The sequence below is a fragment of the Mustela nigripes genome, chromosome 13 (genome assembly GCF_022355385.1).
Source record: "Mustela nigripes isolate SB6536 chromosome 13, MUSNIG.SB6536, whole genome shotgun sequence".
Lineage (NCBI taxonomy): Eukaryota > Metazoa > Chordata > Mammalia > Carnivora > Mustelidae > Mustela > Mustela nigripes.
Genome location: NC_081569.1, coordinates 60,860,082 through 60,874,418, shown reverse-complemented (window position 1 = coordinate 60,874,418; position 14,337 = coordinate 60,860,082). Strand labels below are relative to the sequence as shown.

At 44.7% G+C, this 14,337-nt stretch overlaps 1 protein-coding gene across 1 annotated transcript in view; it reads left to right on the top strand.

The window, feature by feature from the left end:
• The first annotated feature begins 1,449 nt into the window (after window positions 1-1,449).
• The window catches only part of PLA2G4E (phospholipase A2 group IVE), a 60,602-nt gene continuing 47,714 nt past the window's right edge, over window positions 1,450-14,337 (top strand). The window contains exon 1 of the mRNA XM_059372604.1: window positions 1,450-1,952. Coding sequence (XP_059228587.1) covers window positions 1,932-1,952 — 21 coding nt within the window. The 5' untranslated portion in view covers window positions 1,450-1,931. The remainder of the gene's footprint in view (window positions 1,953-14,337) is intronic.

Genomic DNA, 14,337 nt, shown 5'->3' with positions numbered 1-14,337 from the left:
TGTGTGTGCATGCATGTGTGTGTGTGCTTGCTTTTATCATTATTATTACTGTCATTCACGCTATGTTTTCCAAATAGCACGGTAGGGAACAAAAAAATCTCTTTCTCTACCCATCTCAGTTTCTCTGTCTGCTGTCCTGTGAATTAGAGGGACCAAAGACAGAAAGGCACCAACAGAAGTACATTAACATGTGTGTGGTCAGGGAACTGGGGACACTTGGTCAGGAGTAACTAATGGGATGCTCAGTGTTTTGGATTACATAGCACCTTAGCAAAGGAGCAATATATTTTTATTTAAGATTTTTTGTTATTCATTTAAGAGAGAAAGAGCACAAGCAGAGGGAGCTGCAAATAGAGGGAGAAATGGGCTCCCTGCTGAGCAAGGAGCCCAATGTAGGTCTCGATCCCAGGACCCTGGGATCATGACCCGAGCCAAAGGCAGACGCTTAATGGACTGAGCCACCCAGACACCCGGAGCAATGCATTTCTAGAGAAGTGACAAGATAAAGGAAAAGGACCTTGAATTTCTAGGGTGGCTAGTTAGTCAAGTCTGTCAGGAGAGTTCCTCTGGTGCTTCTCTGGGGTGATGAGGTTCAGGTGTTGTTTCCACTGATTAACTTCCATCCTTGCTGGCGGCCAGGGAAGGACAGACACATCTGTAAACGTTTGTCCCGCTTTTAGGCAAAGAGGGGGAGGGCAGAGGGCTTTTCTCGTACCTGCTTCTTTTCAGTTGCCTTCAGCTTAAAATAATCTTTGCGCCAAGGGGCATATCTGGGGCAGGGAGAGGTGAGGCCAGACGGTGCCACTCTTCAGCTTTCTCCTACTCTTACTCTTCTTACAGAAAAAGGCAAACCGGGGAAACGACGCTTTCCGCACAGGCCTCCGGTCCGTGAGATGTGGGTCCAGCCGCCGCTGGGTTTCTGATTCGCCATCGGCTTAGGTCACAGACAGTCTCTGCTTGGAACACCACAGCCTCAGGAACGAGAGCCCGGAAACAGGGGAGCTCACGGGGTGTCCCCAACTAGAGACGATGCCGGGTCACTCAGAGCCCACATGCTCAGAGACTAAAAGACGCACCTTCGAATGGACATTTTCAAACCCTCGTCAACAGGACGCACCGAGTGTTTGGGTTTTGTCTTTAGGTTAGCGGTTAGGAGCTATGATGCATTCTCTCTCAGTTGCCAGACACCGCATGTATTAAACCAACGGAAGAGCTCAGATGAGATACAGAGTGAATTTTTAAATTCTCTTCTGGCCTTGGGGCCCCTTCCGTCGGCCCTGAACACCATGCCAGGTATTTATTTTGGGGGCTCAGTGGAGCGATGTGGGGGTGTCAGCTAAGAGCCAGAGAGAGAGTGGCTCCTCCTCCCTCAGGAACCAGGACAGCCTCAGTCACCTCACCTCCAGCCCTGTTCCACCCACTGACAGGCTGGGTTTCACAAGTTTAAAAATAGCTGCTGAGCTGGGAGCAGCCATCTCTGAGCCTGCATCCAGCTCGGAAAGGCAGGCCTCCCCTGACCAAAAGCGTCATCCTAGCTCCCTGCTTTCCTTTCACACAACACACGAACATTCTCTCCACCAAAATAGGTCCAGATTGTTTGAATATTCACAGAGACGTGGGATTCCTTCAGCTCAGCCCTGACATCTTTCACCTCCGTAATAATTCATCAGGCTCATTTATCTTCCCGAGGAGTCCAATGGCATTGTTCCACATTTTCGCAAAACTCCCTTGACATTTCCTGAGGATGTCCAGACGCCTCAGTGTGAACGACCAACCCCAGCTCCACACAGTCCATCCTGAGGCCCAGAGAGGGGGACGCGCCCCGAATGACCTGTAAGAGAATGAAGAAGACAGCAGGTCAGAAAGAAAGGTCAATGAGTTAGAGCATCCACGGGACCTGGAAAGTTCCTCGTCACCCACCTCTGCTTCCCATGGCCCTCTGGGGTGCTCAGGTATGTCTGCATTCCTGGGGACAGGGCTCCTACCCCGTAAATTTTACCCCCACTTTGCTGACCCTGAACGAGATCACCCGCATCACGGTGGAGTTAAGAGGTTGAGTTTTTGTTCATTCCTTTCCTGCCCAGAGGAATGTCTTCACCCTCACCCCCCCTCACCTGTCCTTTTCTGCCTCCTTGACCCGGTGACAGCTGTTACTGAGGGCATTCTAAGTGCCGGACACTCTGCGGCCAGAGGGATCAGAATTTCTGTTTGTTGAGAAGGCTGAGGCTCAGAGGGCTCTGGTCCCCCGGCTAGTCCACGGGAGACCTGGGCTGGAGGGCATTTCTATTACTCTAATACTGAGGAGAGGGGGTGCGGAGGTCGTGGGGTGTGTGGCACGTGGCAGGCACTCAAACCGGGCAATAGAAGTAGCAGGGCGGGGACGTAAATGTTGGGGGGGGGGGAATGCGCTAAATCGGCCTCCCTCAGGAACCCCCCTCCCCATTGGTCAGTGAAGAGAAAACCTTGAATAACCAAATGCCATTGGTAATTTAGTGGACTAAAAAAAATCGAACAGTGTCTTTAGGTAGTTATCAGTGGGTCCAGATCTGCCCACCAACTCCCAGTCTGCCTGCGTGTGTGAGCTTCTTGGAGGCACCCAGCAGCTGGAGAGGAGGCAATGTTCCTGTGTTCTTCTGACAGCCACTGTCTCATCAGTGGTGCCAGGCTGAGCTCTGCAGGGGAAAGCCTCTTCCTTCTGTGGGCCTGAGCCTTGCTCACAGGGAGCACTGGCCATGGTCCCTTGGCTTCCTATGGACCCCTCTGTCCCTGCCTCACCTTCTGTCTGGCTCCAGGGTTGGTGGGTAGATCCTGGGCCTTGACCATAAGGTCCCCTTGCCTGGCCCCCATGGGCCCCATTTCATAGCTGCAGTGGTTAACCAGCATCCATAACACAGGCAGTGAGGGCTACTGGGGAAGGGGGTGACCAAGCCTCTCAAGGAAACCACTCTACCTCTTGACCAGGATGACTGCCCTACAGAATCACTAGGACCCCTGCCCAGTGACTTCTGTCAGAGACACAAGTGAAGAGTGGCCAAGGGTCCATTCCAGGGCTTTCCTCAATCTCCCAGCCCCACACCCTTCCCACCCATCCTATAATCCTCCCCTGCCCTCCTCAGTGAGCAGGCTTTCTTCCCCTCTTCCTGACTCTATCTTCTTTCCAGAAGTCTCTGTCGTCTGATAGGTGACTCCTGCTCTTAATATGCTGCCGTGGGAGGAGACACACTCAGCTCTTGCCCTGACAGAGAGGTCAGCTCCTGCCTCCCCTGGTATCAGAAACCTCCTGACTCACACTTAGAAGCAGCCGGCCTTTAAAACATAATGGTTCAGTATCTGTAAGAGTGTTGTCCTCACTGGTGAGGTGCAGAGGGCATAGGTTGTGGAATCACACTAGGGTTTGATACCTTTCTCTGTCCTTTGCCAGCCCTGTGACCTTAGACCAGCTTCTTAACCTCTTAAGACTTGAGTTTCTTCACCTAAGGGGAAAAAATTATGAGTAGTAAATAGCGTGTGCTTAGCAGATGCTTGGAGCATATGAAATTGGAGCAATGTTGACCATTATTGATTTTATGATTCTTTCCTCCCTTATTTATGCCTGTGTCATCCCCACGCTTGACGTGGTTCAGGAATGAGGCTGCATGGTTGAGAAAGAGGCAACTACACAAAGACATTGTATTTAATCTTAATATTTTCATGTGTGTGTGTGTATAATCATTTCAGAAAATGTTTGGAAACATAAAGGAAAAATCCATCATAATCCCTTAATACAGTAACTGTCCCTTTTCATCTTTTTTCTTCTTAGATAACTTTGACATAGTGGTGCTTATAATATTTATACCAGGGGAAAACCTAAAATTATAGTCATAAATATTTTCTAAGTTGGTCCTTAAATTTCACAATTGTCACTTCAGTGGATAAATCCTCTTCTATGGTTGGCCTTTACTCTAATTTATGAAGATTTATGGTGAAATACTAGAGTTTTTATAGGTGCTTTGTTTTTGCAAACTTCGGTGGAATTCCTCAAACTGGTCAGTCGGTCATTTCCTAAGTCCTTCTGAAATATCTGAACAAGATAAGAAGAAACACAGCTCCGCAAGGGGAGGTTTAATGTTAGGGAGTGTATGTCTTGGGGAGGGGTCACATATGACTGGGGAGGATGTATGTGCATTTGGTGATGGAGAAGTCCTTGATCACTTACATGACAAATTTAGAGGGAACCACAAGAAACCACCTCCAATCTTCAAACAGCTCCTCATCTGCCCTCTGTTTTGGTCCTGGGAAGACCACCACGTGGACCGTGTCTTTGTCTTTCTAGAGCCCTCTTAGAGGCCAGCATCACTGGGAAGTATATTGTCATCCAGCAATACTTCAGCAAAAATCATTTTATCAGATAAATTGCAAAATCAGTTTTCAGAGTCACCATTTCCTCCATTGCATTCTTGGGTAACTCTTCCTGTAGGTCGTCACTTATCTCTCATCTCAAGAAGACCAGGAACCACATGCAAAGCATTTATTCATTGGTTGAACAAATATTTATTGAGCTCCCACTGTGTTCCTAGTGTTGTTCTAGGAGAGGGATATAGAGCACTGAGCAGGTCAGGCAAGAAGCAGCTCTCTTCCAACTTATATTCTAATGGGGGGAGACAGAAAATAAGCAAATAGATAGCTATTTCTGTGTCACAGGTTAAAGAACAAAATAGGTGATAATGAGGGAGAGCAGCAGGGGAGGAACATCAGTAGGATGGTAACACTTGAACCAAGACCTGAACCATGAGAAGACTAATGGGAAAATGTTCCAAAGAGAGAGCAAATTGTACGTGCAAAGGCCCTGAGGCAGGTACAAGATTGATCTGTTCTGGAAACAGAAAACCAGTGTGTTTGGGGAGAAGAGAGCAGGGAAAGAGAGGAAGAAATCTGTGGTGGAAGATGAGGTCAGAGCCTTATGCTGGCTTGGATGTCACAGAGGTGGTTTCCATGTTGTTCTGAAGCAGTGGGGGGGCCCAGAGGGTTTTCATTGGAGGGGCGGCTTTATCTGATTTGTGTTTCGCACAGATCACTTTGGCTGATCTGTGGAGAAAGGGCTGCCTGGCAGACAAGAGGGGAAACAGCCAGCCAATTGAGAAGGTGTCTGCTGTAGTTTAGGACACAGCTGGGGCTCGACTGGAGTGGTCATGGTGGACAGTAGATGTGGACAGATTCTGAATTTTTCTGGAGGTGGGACTTACAGGACTGACTCTCGTTTGGATGTGAAATGAGACATCAGTGATGCCTCCTCAGTTTTGCCTTAATAAGTGGAGGGGTGAGTGTCCGTACTCTGCTGGGGAGCACCCAGGTAGAAATAGGACCAGGGTGGAGGGCACTGGAGGTGTCTGTCTTGGACATTTTAAATCTGAGATGCCGGATATATACCCAAGTAGAGATAGGTGTCAGATGGGCAGTTGAAAATACAAGTCTGGGCCTCAGGAGCCAGAGACTTGCTCTGTAAACACCCCATACTATCATTGGATCGGGTTGTCAGTAAAAAGCACAAACTTTGTGCCACTCACTCATGTCTTGTCTGGCACGGACCTGGGATGTTGAGAGACGGGCCACTGGCAGGCTGGCTGCTGGTAAGAGCGCCCACTATCTGCGACATCAAAGCTGATGCCTCCTGGCGGCTGCAGAGACCTGGCCAAATCAGGCCCCACCCTTGCTCCCCTACTCATGTCACACACCCTATGGCTCAGTAAGGCTTGCTCACTCCCTCACTCCTTCCCTCACGCGGTGCTGCCCACCTGGCATGAGGCAAGCTCCTTCCCACTTCTTCTGGATTCTGCTACTTCCCCTCCTGGAAAGCCCTTCCATCCTCCTTTTCCTTCCAGGCCCGGCTCAAGGCTCAGTTCCTCAGTCTCTCCCCGCCTGCCCTCCACTTTGCGACTTGGTGGACTTCCATTCAGGACCTCCCCTATGGTTACACCTTTCCCCGCCAGGTGACTGAAGCCACTCCGTGTCCTTTACCCACCCTTTATATCTAACCCACCTTCCTCCTGCGTAGGGTCTGTCCCGAAGTCCCTCTCAAATCCCACCTCTTCTTTCCATCTCTGCCTCTCAGCCTGGCCCAATTCATCATTTCCCATCTGACCCACTGCAACTCACCTTCCTACCTCCAGCCTTGTCTCCTCCATTCCACTCACGGCAGCCAGTGACCTTGTTCACATCACTTCTCCGTTTCACATCTGCCCATGGCATCCAATCCCATAGGATAAAATACCAGATCCTTGCCAAGTCTTCAAGGCCTCATGTGATTTGGCCAACTGCCCACATTCCCAGGCATTTCTCACTTCGTCACTCCCTACTTACGATGGCCCAGACACACACGTTCATCTCCTAAATGCACCAGCTTCGACCACTGCTCGGCACCTTGTACATGCCGAACCTGCAGTCCATGTGGGGGCTACCTCAGATCTTTCTTTACATTTAGTTTAAAGGCTGCTTCCAAGAGCTCATCCCTGACTCCTCCCCTGGGCGAAATCTGGTATCCTCTGCTAGGGTCTTTAATAGCACCCTGTGCTTTTCCTTGATCAGACAGGTCAGAATTTATTATTATAAATTGCTTTTCATTTATTTGTATGTTGCCCAGCAACTGGATTTCACCACTGCACAAGGGCAGGTGCCACATCTGACTTGACACCCAGAACATACAGTATAGCATAGCATCTAGCACGAACAAGTGCTCACTGTCATTGCCATCAGCGAACAAAGCTTTCCTTCACTTCTCTTCCTCAAACTGACTTTTAGGTTCTTTGCCTTTAGTTAGTCCTTCCCAATTTATTTGTCTCATAGCAGAAACATTAAAAATAGAAATAGCTACCATATATTAAGATTTATTCTATGCTAGACTCTGCATGCCCATCATGTGTGTGTGTGTGTGTATCTTTACAATAATCCTATGAAATAGATACTATTAATCCCATTTTATAGATTAGAAAAATGAGTCTCAGAGAGAGAAAGTAATCGCCTAGTGCTACCCAGCTAGTAAGTGTCACAGGCCAGGTGTTTATTCAGGCCTCATGGACTCCAAAACTCTTATTTTTCCCTCTACATTTGTCTGTGGGGGTGTTGTCTCCAGCTGGTGTGTGAAATTTTGTTGTTGTTGTGTTTTGTTGGTGGCCTCTTGGGTTTGTGGTGGTTGCTGTTTCTCTGTTTTGTTTTGTTTTCGGTATCTTCCATCTCTGCACTGGAAGTCCCCATAAGTACCTGCCACTTATGTGTCACGTTATGATGGTGCGTCAGAGGACAGGTGAGAGCCATGCAGGACGAAAAAGGTTCCAGATGTCTGTCAGAGTTGCCCTGGGAGGCGCATTCCAGGGCTGGGTCTAAGAAAGACAGGGCAGATGGCCATCTGCAGAGTCTGACTTACGGGGGCCCAAAGGCCCGGTGTCTCATAATATCTCGCTGATCAGGCCAGTCTGGCTCTGTCCCATCCTCTCCTCCCTGCACGGTGAAATTCCCATCACGGGAGCTGCTTACGTGTTTGGCGACAAGGGTTGTTGGTCTGACCTTCAGAAGGCCTCTCCTGTAGACACTTCAAGCAGTAGAAGGGGTAGAGGGGGTTAGTTAGTGAATAGTCCCAGGATCAAGGGTGTGTCTGGATAGGGAGTAATAGACTATCAAAAGGGAAGCAGATGTCCCAGATTCTAGAACCATCTCTGGCATAGTAGAGGACTCTCTTTTGTGCTCCCAGGCAGGTACCCCTTGCATAATTCCAGCAATGGAAATTTCATACCTCCCCTGTGACCAAGTTCTTTCTCACCCTGAGGTCAAACCTATCCACCCACAAAGGCCCATTTCCACTGCCAGGTGTGACACAGCATCAGTCTAACCCTTTTCTGTACTTGACAGCCCTTTACATACCCTGAGTTAGTTTCCGTGTTTGGCAGTGCCAGGACCCCACTGTCCTGGGCTCTGCTTTGCATCCCAGTCAAGTTTTCAGTGAGCCTTGGGTTTGCTCCCTGCTTTGTCCCCTTGGAGATGTTCCAGCTGGGGGAAAGAGGAGGATCCAGATGGTGAACGGTAGGCCAGCTGCTAGGTGGGAGGAGGAGAGGGCCTCTGAGCACTTGAGGAAAAATCTGTCCCTGACCTTGTCCTTACTCAATGCTTCCTGCTCCTCTCAGAGAACAGGCCTAAGAGAATACACCTGCATACTTTTTACAATTAACATATGTAAATATCCAGTATGGTGACAGCACAGAGTAAGCTTGAAATCCAGTAATTTTCCTTCCCTTGTCTCCTTATTTACGTAACATATAAGTTATTTAATACACAATCACTTTATTTAAGGTATAGTAATCCTACTTTTAAAAAATTTTATTTATTTATTTGACTGGGGGTAGAGGGGAGGGAGAGAGTAGCAGAAGGAGAGGCAAATTCCCTGCTGAGCAGGGAGCCTAATGCAGGGCTCCATCCCAGCACCCTGGGATCATGACCAGAGCTGAAGATAGACGCTTAACCGACAGAGCCGCCCAGGCGCCCCAGTACTACTACTTTTTTAAAAAAATTGGTTTTATGTCAAGAACATGGTAAGATATGTTCAGGATAGGTACTAGAAAAAATTTTTTAAGTTTAATAAAGAAAATAAACATTCCCAATAATCTCATCATCTAGAGATAACTTCTTGAACCCTTAAGACAGTTCTTTTCAGTTCTTTTTTCTAGGCACATAGATACTTAGAAATCAGTTTTATTTACATACGCATGCAATATTGAGCTCATATTGTAAAACTTTTCAGCAAATAGTAATCGTTTTCCTTTGCCATTAGAAAAAATATATTTTAAAAAATGGTGACAATTATCATCTTACCATCTAAGTGTGATCATATCTGTCAATGTTTGATGCTGTATTACCTCAAAGCCCAGAAAACAAATATCCAAATTACAATGATTCCTCTCTCCTCTTTGCCGAGTTGGCAGAGATTTCAGTATTTCCCCAAGATTTCTCTCCAAGCAATTCAGAGAATTCCCAGGCTGTTGTCCTTGTCCATGAGGGGGTTCCCGTATCACTTTTTTGCTGACTCTAGACTTCTCTGCAGAGGTATCTCTGCTGACTTGCCCAGGCGAAGGAATGGACTTGCCTGCTCAGAATTAATGAGGAGAATCCCCTAGAAAAGTTATCAGGTTATTAACAAGCACTTGGTAATGATAAGGTTCTCTCAACCCCCCCAAACACAGAATCAGTCCCCACACCCCGCCCATGGCAGCAAGTTGATAAAAGAACTTTCAACATCATTCCCGAGGCTTAGATTCCAATAAGCTAAGCCCCAATACTGAATTCCAGACACCAGTCCAACCTTCTCTCCTCTCTAGGGGCGTTTCCTTCTTGGGACTCCCAGTGTCCTTCCCTGCCCTATGACCTCAATTGGTCTTTTGAGGTCTCTTCAGTTCATTATAGACATGTCAGTAATTTGAATGCCAGTGGGAAAGGGTCAGGGTCCTAAACTCCTTTTTCCACCAGGTGGCTTCTCTGCTCCTACATAAATCTACAGGATTCCTAAAAGAGAGCGTAACCCAGTTGTCCTCAGCAACACCTTCGACCCAAAAGCCATGGCTATATTAAGACGGGAATGATTGCTATCTCTGTCCATCAGCAACTTCCAAACCATAACCCTTGTTAAGTTCACAAAAACATGTTAAACTAAACAACAAGCTGCCTCATGGACACGGACAACAGCCCAGAAATTCTCAGAATTGCTTGGAGAAAAATCTTGGGGAAATACTGAAATCTCTGCCAATTTGGCAAGGAGGAGAGAGGAATCATTATAATGTGGATTTTTTTAATTAGTTTCATTATATTTAACTCTGTAATTACTGTAACAAGTACAATGGACACAAAGGGGTTTATAAAAACATTACAACTTACTATTGGGGAACATATACCTTAAATGCTGAATGCCAAGTTCAGCAAAGATTTTGAGGAGTTGATGCATTTGTACTGCCTTAAGCACATCATTTATGATCAGCTGGCCCATTAAAATGAAGGCCCTTGCTGATTTATGCGATAATACATAGGGCTAGTCTTCCAACGACTCCTACCACTTCTACCCTCTAATACTTAACCCAACTGTGATACTGGATGAAAATTTTTATTATCTTGGGATTTGGCTAAGGTTACAATAAATCTCAGTTTAACTTGGCGAATTGTAATTTGGATATTAATGACATGTTTTCTGGGCTTTGAGGTAATACAACATGAAAAATTGATGGGTATGACCAAGCTTAGATGATGAGATGATAATTGTCACCATTTTTCAAAATCTTTTTTTTTCTAATGGCAAAGAAAAACGATTACTATTTGCTGATAAGTAGAAAAGTTTTACAATATGAGCTCAACATTGAATGTTAACCTAACAACCAACAACAAAAATGAAAGGCAGTTACCGGAATAATGCTACATTGAATATCTCTGAGGTTTTGTACAAGAGTTTCTGTATAATCAATTCCTAGAAATAGAATTGCTGGATATAAGTTCATGCAAATTTTAAATATTAATAAAGATTACCAAATGGCCCTCCAAAAAGTTTGCGCTGATTTACATTTTATCAACAAAGTCTCGTAGAGTCTCCCCCACACCCTGACCAATGTGCAGCCTTATCAACTTCTCATCCTTGCCAATCTGATAGTTGAAAAGTGACATCACTTTGTTGTTTCAATTTACATCCTCGTTATTCGTGATAATCTCTTACAGGTTTATTGCACATTCCAATGATCCCGACTTTGTTGAACGTTAGAATCACCAGGGAAGTTTTAAAAATCCCAGGGTCCAGGTCACTTGTCACACCAAGTACATCAGAATATCCAGGAGCCGGGCATCAATACTTGTTTAATGATCTCTAGGTAACTCCAGCATTGACCATAGTTGGGGAGACGCTGACGTAGGCATAACTACCCGTGTGTATCTTTTGTCAATTTTTCTACTGAATTGTTTGCTTGTTAGTATTTATTTGAAAGAGCTTTTTGTTTACTGAGAAAATTAGCCCTTAGTCCTACATTTGACGAATATTTTTGCATATGAGCCTTTTAGTACTGTCTGTGTTTGTCTTGACACAGAGAAGTTTATTGTGTCCAGAGTCAGAATTATCAATTTATTTTCTTCATTGCATCGCAGTTTTGGATCTCATTTCCTCAATAATGATGATAAAACAATAACTAATTGGGTTTTACTTCATTTTGGAAAGAGTAAGGTATGGATCCAGTTTATTCTTTATCCATATGGCAAGGTTGTTACTTTTTTCAGAAACTACTTAATTTTCCAACATAATACTAGCGCGCCTGGGTGGCTCTCTTGGTTAGGTGTTTGCCTTCGGCTCAGGTTGTGATCCCAGGGTCCTAGTATTTGCCCCAAGTCTGCTTCTCTCTCCCCCTTTACCCCTTCCTTCTTCTTGTGCTCTCTCTTTCTCTCTCTCAAATAAATAAAATCTTTAAAAAAAATTTTTTTTTTTCTGGGGCACCTGGGTGGTTCAGTTGTTAGGTGTCTGCCTTCAGCTCGGGTTGTGACCCTAGGGCCTGGGATAGAGCCCTGCATTGAGCTCCCTGCTCTGCGAGAAGCCTGCTTCTCCCTCTCCTACTCCCCCTGCTTGTGTTCCCTCTTTCACTGTGTCTCTCTCTGTCGGATGAATAAATAAAATCTTTTTAGAAAAGCACTTTTTTCCAACATAATATAAAAAAATCCATCTTTCCCCTATTAATTTGTAATGCCATCATTTTCACAGGTAAATTTCTTATTTATTTGCCCCCAGATTTACCTACTATATGTATCTTTTTAAGATTTTTATTTATTTATTTGACAGCAGAGGTCACAAGTAGGCAGAGAGACAGGTAGAGGTTGGGGGGAAGGTGGGGGAGATGCAGGCTCCCCACCAAGCAGGAAGCCCAATGCAGGGCTTGATCTCAGGACCCTGAGATCATGACCTGAGCCGAAGGCAGAGGCTTTAACCCACTGAGCCACCCAGGCGCCCCTACCTACTATATTTTTATTGCTATTGTGTATGTGATCTCATTTTCTCTGGTGGTTATGATTTTTATAGGAATATTTAAGATTCTTGCTTATTTTTTAATTTGTAAATTAAAAAAAATTTTTTTTCTCTCAGTTTGAGTTTCCAAGAGTAGAATTACTTGGGCATGCATAGTTTTATAACTTCTGATAATTCCTACTGTATGCTGTTAAATATTGCTGGCCGTTGGTTTGACTGTGATAAAGAAGGACTGAGACAGGTATACTGAGTCCCAAGAATATAGGTGGGAGGAAGTAAATGATCTTGAAAAGATACTCACGATTACTGTATAATCAGGGATATATACATTAAACCACAATGAGATACCATTTCATACCACTGGATTAGCAAAACTCAGAAAGTCAGCCAGTACTCCTGGGTATACCTCAATGGGAGCCCTCTTCAATGGTGATGGGAGTATAAATTGGTAAAAATATTTTGGGGAACAACTGGCAATATCTAGTAAAATTGGTAGTAATGTACATTATAACCCAGCAATTTCTACTTCCAGGGGAATATATACACTAAAGAAACACAACACCTACGGGAAAATTCACAGTAGGGTTAGTGCTACTATGTACTTTATTGAATCTAAGGTGCATCATTCACTAAGGGAAAACATTGCCCATTAAAGTATAACACATCATTGGTTTTAATAAGTATCTCTTAATTCAGAGATTTTTAAATGTGAAAAAATGTAAGCCTTAGAATTGATGAAATATAGTAATTATAAAAACTTAGACACAACTTAAATGGCCATTACACAAAAATATGTAGATAAATTGTGGTCTGCTTTACAGCTATGAAAACGAATGAGACAGATCTATACTTAGCAACATAAATAAGCAAATTCTATAAACATAATATCTAGTAACCAAGTTTGCTACAGAATACATATTCATTATGTGATATTGCTTATATAAAGTTTAAAACATGTAATGTGATACAAAATGGAGCTCAGAAACACAGACATATTTAGAAAAAGAATGAAAAAAATGCCTCAGAATGATGGCTAGAAACCCAGGATTGTGGCTATGCCCAGGAGAGAGGGGAAATGACCATTCAAGTGGCACACAAGAGGACTTAACTCTGTTACCACTGTTCTATTTTTCACTCTGAGTAGTGGATTTATGGATATTTATTATTCTCTATACATTTCGTATGTCATAAAATTGCTCATACTTTTTTAAAAGGAGAAATTCAAATTAGAAGCTAAGCCAGGGAAGATGTGCTTTGCCGAGAGGAGAGGCTCATTTTTGTGGGCAGGAAAGCAGTTTCTCCCTCCTTCCTCCCATCTTCTCCCAGCTGGATGGTTTGGGATTAAAAGGTCATCCTGAAGGTCAAGTATTGAGCTCATTTGTGAATTCTTAAGATATGATTTCCATTTCCTGTGGTCTTTCTGCCATCTGCTTCTTCCTATGCCTGATCTCTGGGCCTGCCCCATCCTGCCTGCCTTTCCCTTCCGTCCACTCAGCCTTACTCACTGGGAAGGGATGGCTGCCTCTTTCCACTCCCAGCCCGCAGACAGAGCGAGCCTCCTCTACTCCTGCTCTAGGCAGGGATAGTAACCAATGCTCTCTCTTTATCCTAGTTTACCTAGTTACCTGATGTAGAAATGGAATAAGAAAGGCAATGGTTGGTCCTCCTGTGACTAGGAAAGGCTTTCCCTATGCAGTGATGTCACAAAGGCAAAAGGTATGTGGTGATGTCACAAAGGCAAAAGGTATGTGAGTGGGAGGTAGATGTATGATAGGGTTGACTTCCAGACTCAAGGACGAAAAAGAGACTTCACCAGATCCTTGAAACAAGGGGAGGGATGGGAGCAGAGGAAAGAACTTGGAAGAGCTCTTGCCCCAGTATCCCTGAAAGACACCCCTGAAGATAAAAGCACAGACAGGTACCTCCCACCTTAGATGTGTCCTGGAGGAGATATTGTTTCCCTAATCTAAAGGCACAAGGGACTCAGTGCAGGAGTCAGAAGAGGATATAACCCTGGATAGGCCTCCCCTCCATCTCCCTAATGGATAGCCCCAAAAGTGCTTTTATCAGAAGAAGGGGAAAGGGATTTGGGGGGTCATTATGTCCATATACCAGGATCTCACACACAGACTCAATCATCTCTTAACCTCAGAACTGGCTTTAATATATTGAATATATGAAATTTTTCCATATAGATTTTGCTTATATACTCCAAAATAAAGCCAATATACAATCAAATTATTTAATCTCAAATAACTATAAAACTTAAGAGTAATTATAAATACTTATAAATATGAATAATTACAAATTGCAGGTCTGGCATGCCAAGTTTGTCT